Consider the following 17,139-nt stretch of genomic DNA (forward strand, 5'->3'; position numbering starts at 1 on the left):
ATTTTCTCTGAGATTTTCTATCAAGGGTGTCTAAGCTTCCACTTTATCCCAAGGAGATCTCTGAGCCTATCAACTTAAACCTGAAGCTCACGTCGTTAGACAGGCTCCTGGGGTGAAGGCCTCTGCTCTGCCTGCCATTACACATCCCCCTGAATTTAGCCTTTAGCCATTCTGCTTCCATTTTACCTCTTGAAAGATTTCCGGAATATTGGTCTGTCCCTAACTCATTCAGAATTTTTGTTTTCAGAGAAGGAGTCAGCTGAGACTCACTGTACTGCAACACTATTCTAAATGTATACTCAACCTCTTGAGTACGATTTATGCATCTATTTTAAAATTTATTCACTTCATAAATAAAATTCAAGTCACACATAGAGTCTAAGCTGGATAATAACACAGGCCTCCTTCTCTTCCCCTGGCTCCCGTCTAACAAATAGCTCCTTTTAACAGTAATTGTGTCTTTGAGGGTTTGTTACTATGTGGGGTTTTGTTTGTTTGTTCTCTGCACTAATCGTTACATGTAATGCTTAGCAGTGGTTGGTCCACTTCTTACATCCATCAGCTCCACTGAAAAACGGGAAATTTCTTACATACTCTGCCTCTCAATCACTTGATTTCATTATTTTTAGTAGTAGTGCTTAGGTTCATAATGTTTGAATTCTGTTTTCAATTCTAATTTAGTCCTCTGATGTATAATAGGCTGATTTATTTATTGTTCTGTATATAACCAAGTAATGACAACTAAACACACAGAACAGTGCATGGAATACATCATCAAGGCCCTGCCTCTGGAGCATAACTCACGCACCACCTGAGATTGAGTCTTGAATTTTTTTTTCACTTTTCTTCATTTTATGCAGGGAGTGTCCACATCGCCCTTCTTTGGTTTCCTTTGGCCTCTTGTTAATTTTTACTAGATCAGCTCCATCCATGGGCATATAGAAGTCCTAACATTACTGGGCTCTAGAATGCTAGAAAAGTACTTTCTTCATTCACTTCATCAAAATTTTTAATACAGGGAGAAATGTCTATCCAAGATTACTTCCTCCACACACTAGCCAATGCCTCCCCCTATCTTCTCTGGGATCTCAAAGTCACTAACTGTGGAGCAGGCGTGTTCTCAGGTGTTGCCCATCTCTTCATGAATAGCCCAGGAACTTTCCATCCTGCAAGCTGTCAGTCTGGTTTTTACTTTATATTCATCTGGACGTGAGTAAGAATGTGCAGAGAGAACATTCATATGAAAACCTCGGAACTTTACTGACCCTGGGATAATTACACATTTTCTACAGCAAATTTCCCTATCAACTCTTGCATTCTGCTTTTGTAATACCTAATAACTGCCTTTTATTCATATTCAACTATTGTGTTTCTTTTAACTAGCAAATATTTTAATGAGACTTTATAAAAAATAAAGAAATGTATACTTATTAACTGTCCTTTATTTGAATCCAAAGTCTAGCTAATTTTTCATATTCATATTAAATACTTGAAAACTTAAAATAGCCTATCACCTGCTTCGTGGGTGTTTGTGTATGTGTGTGTGTGTGTGTGTGTGTGTGTGTGTGTGTGTGTGAGAGAGAGAGAGAGAGAGAGAGAGAGAGAATTCTAATATTTTTATTTTGAGGTGAAAATTTCATATAAATTCCATCGTTTCAGACATACAAGAGGTTATTTCTAATCTGTTTTGAAAGTAGTAATTTGTATCTTTTCTTGTATATGCATTTATTTCATGCTATTATCACTGATAGAAGGGATTTAAAACAGTGTTTTGTTAACTAGAGTAATTTCCTTTATATTTATATTTTACTAATAAGGCTTTGACACTTAAAAGGACAACATGAAGGGACTAGAGAGGAGACAGACTTCAGTTTCCAAAAACCCACAGGATGGAAAGAGGGAACCAATTCCCACTAATTGTTCTCTGACCTATGCATGCACACATACACGCACGCACACACACACATGCACACACACACACAAGCACACAAGAAAGAAGAAAGAAAGAAAGAAAGAAAGAAAGAAAGAAAGAAAGAAAGAAAGAAAGAAAGAAAGAAAGAAAGAAAGAAAGAAAGAAAGGAGGGAGGGAGGGAGGGAGGGAGGAGGGAGGGAGGGAGGGAGGGAGGGACAGAGGGAGGAAGAGAGGGAGGGAGGGAGGGAACTATAAAGCATACATACAAGGTAAACTGGCTGTATTTATGTATTTAGAAATATATTGCTTATACATATTACAGAGGCATGTAACAACAATTATTTAAAAAGAGAATAATCTGAGACATGGGAGAGTCTGGAGGGAGGAAAGGGAAGTGAGAAATGATGTAATTATATAAAAATCTCAAAAAATTAAAGACCATACTATAAAGAAGTTCCACTCTACAAAGAACAGTAACAGCAATATCCGCATAAGGTAGTGAAGACTGATGCCTGTCTCCCCAAGAGCTCAGCCACAGCATCCATCTCCACTGCTATAAGCAGCCCTCTGCATGCCTGCAGTGCCTCAGAGACAGCAGACGCTGGTCCCACTGCCTGCAGGATTATAGCAGACACAAGACTAAAACCATTGTACACGGAGTCCTCACTTCAGTCACGAATTACGTTAGGAACGTTCGCTGGGCATCCTGTGGGTATCTGGCAATGAGGCACTGAAGGACAGCTCAACCCTGAAGCTCTCCCGGATGAAGACATGAGCAAACTAACCTAGTGCACTTACCGAACAACTACAGAAAGTTCAACCACAGTTTCAGAAGCCACTAACATTCAGTATTCTCAACATGTGGATCATGACCTCTTTGGAGTCACACATCAGCTATCCTTGCATATGATTCATAACAGTTTGAATATGCAAGGATATTCAAACCCTGTAAAAATCACAGTTACGAAGTAGCAACAAAGTAATTTGATGTCTGTTGGTCACCATGACATGAGGAACTATGTTAAAGGGTCACAGACAGCATTAGAAAGGTTTGAGAACCACTGTGCTGCATGACTCTGAACTATATTTTTAAATAGTATCTTTTGGGTCTCAGATCACTCCTATCTCTCTCTTACCCTTCTCCAGCTCCTTCCTCCCACTCCAAAATTCATGACCTCTCCTCTAATTATTATTTTACCTGTCTGTTAATACATATAATATCTACATATGTATATAATTTATTGATTTGCTTAGCTTTGCTTGTATATAAATGTTTGCAGGGATCATCACTTAGGATCAGATAACCTTGTGGGAGCTTATCCCTTAGTGGTGAATGACCCTCCCTCTCAGCCACCACTGTCTTCCTATTGTTCATAATCTAGGGGCACGACAATGTTTTGAACCCATAATTACAAAAAAAAAATTCATATAACCTAATGCTAATTTTGATCCTGTTGCATATATCCAATTAATGTCCTAAAAATTATTTCTGAGTATCATTCACCAAATTCCTATGATTTCCTAAACATTCACAGGTATAGCAATTTTTATTGTTCTTGATTCTTCCTTAATGTATTTTGTCTTGCTCATGAGTTGGTTATTTTGCCACCTAAAAGATTATAAAATAACTCTAGCTTAGCAGGGTTTGACGGCAGCCGGGCTCTGCTTGGTTTTATGTGCTGGCTGAGGATCCTATTTCACCAATTTGTCATTAAAACTATATTTTAAAGATGATCTGATTTCTACAGTATTTGGATGATGCTTTATACACATACATTGTAAACACTGTCTTAGTTTGGACTGCAATAAAATACTCTAAGCTACAGAAATTTATTTCTCCTGTTCTCAGGCCGGAAAGGACAGGATCGAGGCACAGACAGGTTCCCCAGATGGCATGGGCTTGCTTTCCCACCAGCAGGAGCTCCTCGTGGGTGTAATAACCTAGAGAGGCCAAGGGGCTCCAGCCTCCTGACAGCATCATTTCCCAGCACCTCTCATTTAGTGATGTCATGTTGGGGACTCATAAGTCAGCACAGGAATTCATACACACCAACACTCGGCCATGGTAGCATCAGCAATTGATCTAACTTTTTAAACTCTTTTATTTTGAGATGTTTTTAACAAATTCAATTTGAATAAAATAGTCAACTTCATTTCTAAGTTTTATTTGCTCTGCTTCCTCCATTTACCCAGGATGAGTCACCTATAAAATTTTGGTAATTGTTGGAAAAATTCAAATAGACACAATTTTTAAAACTGGCTAATGGAACTGAAGAATCACTGGTGAATCTTAGATTTTAAAATGTAATTAAAGGGAAATAAAGGGAGAAATTCATATGAGAAAACTGAGTTGGATCTAAAGTACACTTTCTGTTTCAAATTCGACACAAAAAATTCAGCTTTTGTGTGTGTCCTGGTAATAATGTTCTCAGACTCTACAAGTTCCATGCACATGCTCTCTTACAGCAATGTGTCCTTTTGCTAAATGTGGAGGTATTAAGCTAGTCAAAGACATTAGAGCAGTTTACCAAGGTCCCTATTTAAGGCTGTAGTATAATTCCTACATTGCATAGTCTGCTGCTCCATTTCTAAAACTCTAAGTGAGTGTGATTGTAGGAGTCTTCTTACCATTCGCCGTACTGGTGTAGTTCTTTCTGCTCTCGACAAGAATGCAGCATGTTTGTTCAAGTTAGGTAATTCATCATGAAGTCTTCCAATCTGTGAATTCCAAAAGAGCACATTGAAACAAAGACGTGAAAGGTATATAGCTTATTCTATCAATGTAAACAGCACAACAATCAATAAACTTGCAATGAAGCTTGGCAATAATGCTCCATCAGTAAAAGCAGACAAATATTCAAAATTAAAAAATTTTTACAGAGAATATAGAAGTAAAAACCTTAAATCCAATGAGTCATACAATGGAAACAGTTGATTCCAAAGCCTCTAATTTAAGTCTAACAGACCTGAATACATTAAATATATAAAGGAGGTCATCTTGAGACTGTCTCCTACAAACGTCAGGAGCTATCTATACCCACCATGTCGCACCAACATGTGCTACCTCACCATGAGCTGAAGAATGGCAAGAGCAGGAGACAAGCTAGTGTGCACAGTGAAGAGTCCAGCAGGCCTCACACACACACTAACAACTACAAGCAACTAAGGAATGCCAAGAGCCAGAGAAATGGTAGTTTCCAGGAAAGAGTACATTCACTGGTTATCCAATAACATCTGATCAGATGCCCTGAAAAGACATATACTAGTAACATTAAACAGACCATATACTTACAGATTTATACTTACATATTTAGGAAAATATGTATATTCATATGCACATATGCATGTAAAAACAATTATTGAAAAATGAGGCCACCAATTTGAAAGAGAGCAAGTAGCGGTGTATAAGAGATTTTGGAAGGAGTAAATGGAGGGTTAAAATTTAAAAATAAATAAATATATTAGGATGAATTTTAGCTATACGCAAATGTCATATTTAGAAATCAATTACTTTTCAGAGTACATTGTAATCTCAATAGAAAATTATAATTTATGTGTTTAGTTATACAGCATTATTTTTAACACTTAATTATTAATACATAAAGCATATTAGCTAAAACTTTAATTTTGTGCAATTCTGAACTAATATGTTTCCTAAGCAAAATGATCAATATTCTTTTAATGTGATTCCCTCACATGCACTGAAGATGCAAATTAATAGACTAGAAGAGGCAGGTAATCTACAATTTTAATTTATAATTAATTATTCCCTGTGAAGTACTATTTCCAATTTAATCTAATTTATTCATCTTATTCATTTAAACTGTATAAATAGTAGCAACCTTCTATGTTTATACAAAATGGATAAAGGCCTATATTCTCATCTTTACAGACATCACTGTTTTCATTTCAGAACTCCATATTTTTATTTAGTTTCTCAGAATTTGACACACAGTGGGCAATGGCCTGATACATGATCTTTACTCATTTATGGCTAACATTAATTTACTAAAAAGCCAAATCTCTTACATATTCTTTCTGTAAAACTGTCAGTTCCTTTAGCAAAAATGCTTAAGTTAGTTCTAGAAATAAACCCAGTTTGTGTCAAAATGACAAAAAAATAAAAAAATAAAAAAATAACTAAGCAGTACAGTGATTTAAAAAAACTGAAAAACTGGGACCAATGGAAACATGCTTCATGTCAGTAGACTGTATGTGTCAGACTTGAACCCAGTATTACAGCAAACAAGGGAAAACTTAAAATATTTCCACTCATATCCAAGGAATATCAGGCATGTCTATTTCCAATAAATATGGTGAAATTGAAGCACTAAGAGTTTCTAACATAAAAAAAAATATCTGGAAGCATAGGAAGAGATAAATAGAACAAAAACTTTTTTAAAGAAATCAAATGCCAATGAATGCCAGTGAGGACGCAAAAAAAAGGAAAGAACCCTTATAAACTATCATTAGGAGTAACACCTAATATGGCCACTATGAAAATCATTATAAATATTCTTTCAAATGAATAAAAAAGGGCAATTTCCATATAACCCACCTGTAGCTATATAGTCCTCGGTATATGTGCAAAGGACACACAGTAAGCATTCCAACAGAAGTATTAACTCAATAGTATTTATTGAAGCCCCATATTTGAGGTATGGAATCACCTAAAGTAATCATCAACAGATGAATGAAGAATATATGTGACCTTTGGTTGTTTCTCAGAGGTTGAAGGTAAGTTCCTACTGCTGAATCACTTCTCCGTTGGGACACAAAACTTGGCTTGAAGGTGGATTCCTGAAAGTCTCCTCCCTTCAATCTAGCTTACATGGTACCAGAAAAGATTGTACAAGCTGCCAAGGGAAAAAGTGACTAATAGCAGTACCCAGATGTAATGCCTAGGAAACTTAATGCTAATCAGCATGGCAAGAGGTGGTAAATGGCATGGGGACTTCGGTAGTAATCGACAGCTGCCTACTTGGATGTAAGGCCCACTCAACAACCAGAAAAGAAGGCCTAGAATTAAAACCTCCAGGACTAGCAAAGTCACTGGAAAATTGTCAACTATTTCTACTGTGTCAGATCACCATAATTCCTTGCTACAGTCTAATCTTGCCTTCATACCCACAGATAAGTTTAACTTTCACACCTGATTGAAGAAGCATCTCTTCACAGCAAATAGAGACTTCCACAGAACACCAGAACTGGATCCAATGCAGACATTAATGATAGAGCATTATCACAGCTTGTGAATCTATGGTCTAAGGGACACCAAGGAAGGAGGTGCAGCAAGACTGCAGGAGCTGGAATATCAGGGAGTCATCTATAAGACAGTCTCTCCTAGAAATAGCTACATAAACAAGGCAGGATAGATGCCAATGATAAGTTTACATGGAAGGACAATATCTCAGAGCACACACACACACACACTCTCTCTCTCTCTCTCTCTCTCTCTCTCTCTCTCACACACACACACACACACACACACACACACTAAACTATAGACAATTAATGACTGCTGGAAGAGAGATATATTGGCCTCTCCAAGGGATGATGCCTTTATGTGTGATCCAGTGCCAAGTGGGCAATCCTGAAACCATATATACACAAACAACAAAATTATTCTCAAGAGATTGTACTTATGGAGCTAAACAAAGAATTTTCACCTGAAGAACTTCGGATGGCTGAGAAGCATCTTAAAAAATGTTCAACATCATTAGTCATTAGGGAAATGCAAATCAAAACAACCCTGAGATTTCATCTCACACCAGTCAGAATGGTTAAGATTAAAAACTCAGGAGACAGCAGGTGTTGGCGAGGATGTGGAGAAAGAGGAACACTCCTCCAATGCTGGTGGGGTTGCAAATTGATACAACCACTCTGAAAATCAGTCTGGTGGTTCCTCAGAAAACTGGGCATGTCACTTCCGGAGGACCCTACTATACCACTCCTGGGCATATACCCACAGGATTCCCCAGCATGTAATAAGGATATATGTTCCACTATGTTCATAGCAGCCATATTTATAATAGCCAGAAGCTGGAAAGAACCCAGATGTCCCTCAACGGAGGAATGGAAACAAAAAATGTGGTATATATACACAATGGAGTACTATTCAGCCGTTAGAAACAATGAATTCATGAAATTCTTAGACAAATGGATGGAGCTGGAGAACATCATACTAAGTAAGGTAACCCAGTCTCAAAAGATCAATCATGGTATGCACTCACTAATAAGTGGATATTAGCCTAGAAAATTGGAATACCCAAAACTTAATCCACACATCAAATGAGGTACAAGAAGAATGGAGGAGTGGCCCCTGGTTCTGGAAAGACTCAGTGTAGCACTACAGGGCAAAACCAGAACAGGGAACCAGAAGTGGGAAGGGGTGGATGGGAGAACAGGGGGAGGGAAGGGGGCTTATGTGACTTTCAGGGAGGGGGGGGCTGAAAAGGGGAAATCATTTGAAATGTAAATAAAAAATATATCGAATAAAAAAATTTAAAAATTAAAAAAAAGAAATTGTACTTAAATATGTGCACATGTATATAAACATATATCAACAATAATCATGATCAAGGAAAAAGCTACTACCCATTTGAGAATGTGGATGAGTTGTGGGGCTGTAGGACGGGTACCTGGAAAGGCTGTAGATCACCTTTCTACCATACACCTGCTAGACCCATGAAACAAGCGCACCATGCTTTCTCTCATACTTATGATCTAAAGTTCATTTTTAAAACAAGACCTGAAATCTCCAGATCAGCATAAGGACATCATCAGAAACAAAGAAGAAGGGACTAGAGAAACTCAAAGGGTCAAGTGCATAATAGATATTTTTTGAGAATGTTATAAAGAAAATCATTAGTTTGTGAAATCAATATATGATAATAAAAGAAAGAATTCCAAAATTTAAAAATGGTGAAATTGAGTATGTGAGTGTACCTGTGTGTGTGTGTGTGTGTGTGTGTTGTGTGTGTGTTGTGTTTTTTAATTCTGATTTGTTTGGGCATCTTTTGTTGATGTTTACATGTTTGCTTGATTCATAAAGAGAAAATAAGAAAGGGCATAGAACTTAGTGCATGGGAAGGTGGGAAGGATCTGTGAAGAGTTGAGAGAGGAGAAGCCATGATTAGACTATATTGTAGGGATAGAATTTGTCAATAAAAAAACCTAAAAAATAATTCAATAGCTTCATTTAGTTTAAAAAGTTTAAAACAGCAGATTATCCTAACAGAAAATTTAAATACCCAAAGATGAAGAAGAGGAAAAGGTGCAACAGGGTCAGAGTATGACGAACAGTCTGACACACGTAGGTACTTGGATCCCAGGAGCAGGAAAGGATATGGCATAAGAAATACATGAAGAAACCAGGGACAAGAATTATTTCAAATGGACGACACACAGCAAGAAAAAAATGGAACAGCCCTGAAAATTTCAGACAGATGTACTGAAGAGAAAGCAACACTTAGTCATACCAAAGATACAAGCGAGAGACACCAAAGCATCCACTCATTTCACAGGAAAATGCATATGTAGAACAACCCACTTCTCACTGGAAGCCACACAGCGGCATCATTAAAGTGCTGAAAATAACTATCAACCTAAAATTTGACATCCAAAGAGTTATTCAAACTCTGTACAACATAGGCCTCTTCAGACACACCAAGCCTACGATAACTCAGCAGTAGCAGACACAAGCAAGAAGCAGTACAAGGTGCCTACCTTTCAGGAAGGCATTGAAAATTCCAGACCATAGCCTGAAAATGAAGAAAGAAATGAATTTCCCAGTAATGGTATATTGGTGAATTGAGGTGATGTAAAGCGATAATATTCAGTTTAAAATATATTAATTTAGAATATGACAATATAGCAAAGTGGCATGAAAGTGCTCTAAGTTAGGTTTGTTGGAGACATGGTGGGACTAGTTGTTTCTATTGGCTGGCAATGATCAAAGGATGCCCCTGGGACCCCGATGGAAAAACACAATGTGTAACTAAAATTAATGAATTAATAATGGTGCATTTTACATAAAGCACAACCAAACGTTCTAAAAACTACTAAAACTCATGACAGGTCCCTCAAAAGCACTAGGATAAGTTTGATGTACTATTTTTATAATCAGAATTAAAATGGGGATATATCAATTAAATCTTTATCAAAGAAGAAATATGTGAAAAGAAATGTGAGAAAAAAGTTTGAGATAAAGTTTACAAATCTAAAAAGCATCTGCTAATCAAAAGACTAAGATCCCGTAGAGCAGCCACAGGTGATTTAACTTTGTTGTTCATTTCTCAACTCTTTAGTAAACTGCTGAATTTAATGGAAATAAGTTAACCATGACCAGAAAACTATTGTGGTGACCTTCAGAATACCCTGTGTGTGTATTCAGGGGGTGGGGGGAAACCTTTGGGGAAAAAAACAATAAATAAAAATGTCTATAAATGATATCCTGCTCCAAGTTGGCAAGTATGGCTAGTTGTGGGCACTAACAGAAGAGCCAAGGCTCCGGAGCCGGAGACAAAGGCTTTGCCCATCCTGACACAGCGAGTGTCGCAGACTGTGGCAATCCTCCTTGCTCAGAGGGCACCCTAGAGACCAGATGGGTGGGGCCACTGGACACCTGCAGACAACAGCTTTCTTGTGGAAGAAAGCATGTGTATAAGGAACCTGAGTCTCTTACGATGGGCAGATAGCATGAGCTAGCTCTGCTTGAGGCAAAGCTATAATAGCTTTAAAAGTTGCTTGCTATAATAACATATTGAAGAGAAACTGAGGCGGGTGGTGGTGGCGTACGCCTGTAATCCCAGCACTCTAGGACACAGAGGCAGGTGGATTTCTGAGTTCGAGGACAGCCTGCTCTACAGAGTGAGTTCCAGGACAGCCAGGACTATACAGAGAAACCCTGTGTCAGAAAAAAACAAACAAAAAAAAAAAAGAAAGAAAGAAACTGTGAAAAGTGTGCAAAGCAATAAAATATTTACATAGGAAACAAATACTGAGGGTGTTTGCTTAGAAAACAAATCTGAAAAAAATAAGCTTCAAAAAATTAGAAAGCTAAAAATATAATGTTTAATCATATGTTTTATGTACAATAAAATGCAAAAATTAATTCAGAACGTTGAATTAAACACAGAATTCCTGCCTTTAAATCCTTAAGCATATTATATACTGGTTTGTTTCCCTATCAGTGCTGATACTTCATCTTAATCAGACTGCCTAGTAAATACTTGCAAAATCTGATTCCAGCTTAATTGCTTCAAGCTATGACCAGATCATCAAGATTTATAAATGTCCTTAGACATTACAATGACCACCAGCTTAGGAAACCATTTCTGCAAAACTGTCAGTCATTTCACATTTTAATACTCTGAATTTTGGACATAGTGTTTTAAAGTCAGTTATAAAAAAAATGGGATGTGAGGTTTCTCTTGTTTCTAGGTTATTTATGCCTTCCATTTTCCAAGCATCATCAATAAACATAAATCCTGACTGATGAAAAAGAAAGAATGTCACTTGTGGCCAAGGAGATGGCTCAGTGGGGAAAGGCACTGGCTGACAAGGCTGAGGCTCAAATGCATCTCAAGAGCTTACATGGTAAAGGTAGAAGGCTGACCCCTGGAAATTATGCTCTGTCCCTCACTGATATCCCATGGCATGTGCACACACACACACACACACAGTTTAAAATGCTGCTATGTAACCCAGTACCATTTCCAGTGAGTTTATACTGAAAACAAACCCTCATAAATTATATTATATATAATATAATTATACAATACATACTTCTCTGTAATCAGTGATACTATATAATTACATATTATATATTATAAAATTATATTGTATTTCATAAGCCTATCCTAAGCCAAAACCTAATTAATAGATTAACTCCTCCATTGAATCAAAATCTCAAGCTCCCACTTTATCCTACTGGCCCCTCCTGCATGCCTCACCCACAAACAACATTCTCCTTACTAGTAAACTCAACATTTTTAAACTGGCCATTCTGTACCAAATATCTCCATTTGTCTGAAGCTCTAAACCTTCACTCTCCTGACTACTTTTCCCTGAACACAGCTTTTTTCCAAACGTGATGTTAGTGATCTCTAGAACTTCAGGTTGCAAGGTTTATTTTTTTGCTTCTGTAATTCCTCTGCTGAGTGTGATCAGTCTTCTACTTTTCATGACACAGAATATAGTAATAAGAAAAGCTTACCATACTTGCCTAGCAATTCTTTTACAACATCATAAATAAAATAAAATGAAAAAATTAACATCTTGATAATAACCTATCACCTGATAATCACTAGGCCCGGGGCCACTGCAAGTTTTTTGCTGAGTTGTGAACATAGTTCGAGACACAGAAGAACCAAATCCAGTTTTCCTTTGTTTCTTCAAGCTGGGTTTTTTAACCTGGGCTTTTACAATGTTGGTTGAGATATCATAAAATCCAGGACCTAAAATTATAAAGAACATTATGTATAAGAATAAGCATACTTTTAATAACTTTTTTTAACTTAGTATCATTAAGTAAACTTTTTAGAAGGAAGTCCATATATTTCTGCATGTATAGTATAGATACTTTTAAAACTTTCTTATCAATGGCTTTCAAAGTTAATGAGCAAATATGAGTGAGTGTCAGAAGCATGCAGAGAAAGCAGTGACAACATTCTAAATGATTCACCTTACATGAAACTTTAGAGAAATTAAAACATATAGGGGCTCAGAGGTTGTCTAAGGACAGGAATGAGGGTGGATACTAGTGTCAAGGGTGCCATGTGAGAAATTTTGCATGATGGGACTATTTCAAAATTTGATAACAATGGTGGTTGCCAGTGTAAAAGAAAGCTGGCAGTGTGGCACCATTTGTAAGCCATACACCACACTGAGCTGTAGTGACAGCTCCAGGAAATCACTGACAGATGAAATCTCAATGTATTGAAAACAGCGGTAGCTACTATCTTCCCCAGTGACAATAACCTGGACCTATACAACATCAAAGCAAAAGCTACCAAAAGAAATTATTCCTTCCACAGTAATTTTTCACAACCTAAGTTATTATCTAAACTTCCTCCTCTTGCTGTTACTAAGGCTTACCTTAGTAACATTCCTAAATCCCTCCCTAATATGCTCTAATCTTTCCTAGGGTCCTAGTTTGGTTTCTGTTGCAGTGATTAAAATATTAGCCAAAGGTAACCAGGACATATAGGAGCAGTCAGATTGAAACAAGTATAAACAGGTCAGTGCCTGTCGTCAGGCATTTACAACGTTCTGGCATGCAAAGGAGACAGCTCCACCTGCCCTGCGCTGCTCCTCACAGCACACACAGCTTGCCTTGTAAACTCATGCGAGCTCCTTCCACACATTCCACTGCTCTTTGTGGTCACCCCACACTCCTGACATCTCCAGCATGCTGAGGTCTGCATTGTAACAGAGGCTGCCTCTCCTGGGCACCCTTCATGAACTCAAACCTGGCTTGAAGGTGCCAGCCTCACCTCTCTCTACAACACTTTCAATCCTAAGGGCTCCACTACAGCTGAGGCTACCCCTGTGTCAGTGGCACCTGCCTTCTCTGCTGGGATTCTAATGCTCCTAAATGGCACCAAGCTGCATCTACTCTCTATGATCCCTCTATGTCTCCAAACGCAGGGCCATGTAGGGTCTTCTTACCCACTACCAAGCTCAGGAACCAGCCTGAGATGCAGTCTTGAACCACATTGTAGGTGTATGTGTGTACATACATACATACATACATACATACATACATATACACACACATATGTATGTGTGTGTGTTTCACCTTAATGATGCTGATATCTTATTAACCACAACTGACTCTTCAGCCATTTCTAACCAGCACCAATTGACCAATTGTCCCAGTAAAGCAAGCATTCCACTACCGGAGATTCTTAATCTAAAATCTTATACAAGAAGAACTAGTAGAATTGTTGCTTCTTCCTGGAACTTCACACGCCAGGCTTCCAGCTGCCACATCTCTCAGCATTCTTGTCTCACAAGCTTCCATAACAGCCTATTAACTTCTGAGCACCCAACAGCTTTTTCTAGCTGAAAGCTCTGAAATCCTCACAAGGACCACAGTCAGGTCCATCAGAGCAACATCCCTAAGAGCTTAGTGCCAGTTTTCTCTTCTAGTTCAGTCTCTCTTGCTGTGATAAAGTGATAAAGCATTGAACAACTGCACCTAGAGGGAAAAGAGGGTTTATCTGAATTACAGATTAACAGCATTAAGGAAAGCCAAACAGAAACTTAAGACAGGGACCTGGGGCCAGGAACTGAAGCAGAGACAGTAGAAGAATGCTGCTTACTGGCTTGCCTCCCCTGTCCTGCTCAGCTGCATTTCATATGAAGTCCAGGCCTACATACCCAGGAAAGAGACTACCCACAGTGGGTTTGGCCCACCTATATCAAGTAGCAATCAGGAAAAATGTCCCACAGATATGGCCACCTGCGAATCTGGTAGAGGCAATTCTGCAGTTGAGACGCCTCTCCCCAGCTAAGGCTAGGGTTGTGTTAAGTTGACAATAAAACTAACCAAGATAACTATGATCTGTGCAACACTGATATCAATTCTAAGTGCTGTCTTGTTTAATATAGCACATGAGCCTCTTTAAATGACAGCTAACTGATATGTTTATCAAGATCACAGACTGTATACTTTAATTATTTTTATTATGGGCAAACTAAATGTCAAAAGAGAATTCATGAATAAATCACAAAGCTAAACAATGATATTAAGTTGATGTAAAATGTATTTAACATGAAAAACTCAGCTATGATCTAATGCTCCTCTGAGCACACTTGCTGCATCTCACTCCTTCCACACAGTAACAAACGTAACTCGGGGTGTTTCCTATAGGCATGGACTGAATGAATCAAGTTTCACATACTTTTCACTCAAAAGAATACAAACAGATTTCTATTATGTTAAATGTTTCTTTTGTTAAGATAGTCAGATACTTGAGATAAATATTTAGTGTGCTCTCTATACTTCAGTTTGTCTTCAAGAGAAGTCAGATTGGGTGAGGGCACATCTATTAGTGAACTGGGGCATATTTGAACAGGACACATAATTTCAGTTATGTGTATTCTATTCAATTGGCTGTTACTTAATCATACTAGAACTTTGCTATATATTAATTTGTCTGCTTACCATAGTCAATATTTATACTTTTTCTACTTTAAATAATACCACCAAACATAGTATGTTAGTAAATTAAATTCCCTCATATATCCACTCTGTTTAGGCTAGTAAGTTATACACAGTTAAAGATTAACAACAGACCTGGTAGCTCCTGAGCCTTGGAGTCCTCTGTGAATCGGGCAGAACTTTGGCCAAATGGCGAAAATGGTCCTGATCTTTTCTTTGGGTACTTGAAAGCAGTTCGTATTTCATTGTATGTGCCAGGAGCTGGGGTACATGATTTGATAGGTGCAAATCTCTAGGAAAATATGTCATTAAAAATTGCAAGTAAGATTCCATCCTTCATGAATTAGAAGCTGCCTTCTGAGTGATGCAGCATCTAGAGGATATTTTTTAATGTGGCAAAGGCAACACAAATGGATTAAGAACTCTTGATCATTGAAACATAAAGTTTTGCATAGCACTTGGTAAAAATCAGCATAGTCACTGATAGACTAATAGAGTCATGTATGCTGTACCACATTTCCCTTAGGAAAAAATGTTGACAGGAGTCTCTAGCTCTGGATGACAGTGTATGGACAGTCTTAACTTTTAAATATTCTTCAAAGAACTATATAGTCAAATATGGTTTATATTTATGTGTGTGTATGTGTGTGTGTGTGTGTGTGTGTGTGTGTGTGCTGTGGGGCAGAGGTAAAGTCAAAAGTCTTCCTTAATGGCTTCACCACCTGAGCTTTTGAGACAGGACTTTCATGAACCAACATCTCACTTATTGGCTAGACTACCTGGTCCAAAAGCCTCACAGAGATCCTCCTGTATTTACTGTCTGATACTGATGTAGTCAAATACTGTAGTTGCCTGGAGCATTTCTTCCATTAACCTCTACACTCTGGTATAAGGAGTCATTGCTCATTAGTTTCTGTTTTATTATAGTTTTAGGAGGGTATTTCATTAACTACTTTATTTTATTTTATATCCCAATATCTGCCCCCCTCCTGCAAGTACCCCTCTTTCAAATTTCTTGCCTCCATTCCCCCTCTCCTTCTCCTTTGAGGAGTAAGATCCCCTAAGTATCATCCTAACATGGCACATCAAGTCTCTGCAGGATAAAGCACATCCTCTCACACTGAGGACAGCCAAATAAGGCAATCAATCCAGTTAGAGGAACATGATCCCAGGAAAGCAACAGAAACAGAGCCAGCCCCTGCTCCAGTTGCTGGGAGATGGGGCATGAAGACCAAGCTGAACACCTACTCCATGAGGGTGCCTAGGTCCAGCAGGTGCTTGCTCTTTGGTTGGTACTTCAGTCTCTGGGAGAACCTAAGGGTCCAGGTTAGTTCACTCTATTGGTCTTCCTGTGAAGTTTTTATCCTCTTTGTGTCCCTCAGTTCTTCTACCAACTCTTCCACAAGACATCCTGGGTTCTATCTAATGTTTGGCTATGTTTCTCTGCATCTATTTCCATTGGCTGGTGTATGAAGCCTCTCAAAGGACAGTTATGCTAGGCTCTGTCTGCAAGCATAAGAGGGGATCATTAGTAGTGTCAAGGGTTGGTTACTGCCTACAGGATGGATCTCAAATTGGACCACTCACTGCTTAGCCATTCCCTCCATCTCTGGCTCATTTTACCCCTTCACATCATGTAGGCAGGACACATTTTGGGTTGAAGGTTTTGTGGGTAGGTTGCTGTCCTTGCCTCTCCACTGGGGTCCTGCCTGGCTACAGCAAGTGAACACTTCTAGCTTCATATCCCCCACTGCTAGGAGTTCATCCAGAGTCACTCCCATAGACTCCCTTGATCCTCGCCCTATCCCTGCCTCAGGTCTCTGGCACTTCCTAGAAATGCACACCCTACCAATTTCCATCCCCCCCTACCCCCGCTACTCTCCCTACACCTGATTCCCAACCCAACCTTCTCCCATCCCCATTCTCTCTCCCACCCAGTTTTCTCCCTCTATCCTCCTCCAATATATATTTTATTTCCCCCTATGAAAAAGATTCAAGCATGCTTCCTTGGTTCCTCCCTGTTATTTGGCTTACTGGGGTCTGTGGATTGTATCAT

General features: G+C 38.5%; 1 protein-coding gene across 1 annotated transcript in view; it reads right to left on the reverse strand.

Annotated features, from left to right (window-relative positions):
• Window positions 1-17,139, reverse strand: part of Stpg2 (sperm tail PG-rich repeat containing 2) — a 499,721-nt gene that overhangs the window by 382,880 nt on the left and 99,702 nt on the right. Inside the window, exons 8-10 of the mRNA XM_052178828.1 lie at window positions 15,219-15,375; window positions 12,212-12,372; window positions 4,541-4,630 (exon numbers count right to left, since the gene is read on the reverse strand). Coding sequence (XP_052034788.1) covers window positions 4,541-4,630; window positions 12,212-12,372; window positions 15,219-15,375 — 408 coding nt within the window. The remainder of the gene's footprint in view (window positions 1-4,540; window positions 4,631-12,211; window positions 12,373-15,218; window positions 15,376-17,139) is intronic.

Source organism: Apodemus sylvaticus, chromosome 4, assembly GCF_947179515.1.
Source record: "Apodemus sylvaticus chromosome 4, mApoSyl1.1, whole genome shotgun sequence".
In the NCBI taxonomy this organism is placed as follows: domain Eukaryota; kingdom Metazoa; phylum Chordata; class Mammalia; order Rodentia; family Muridae; genus Apodemus; species Apodemus sylvaticus.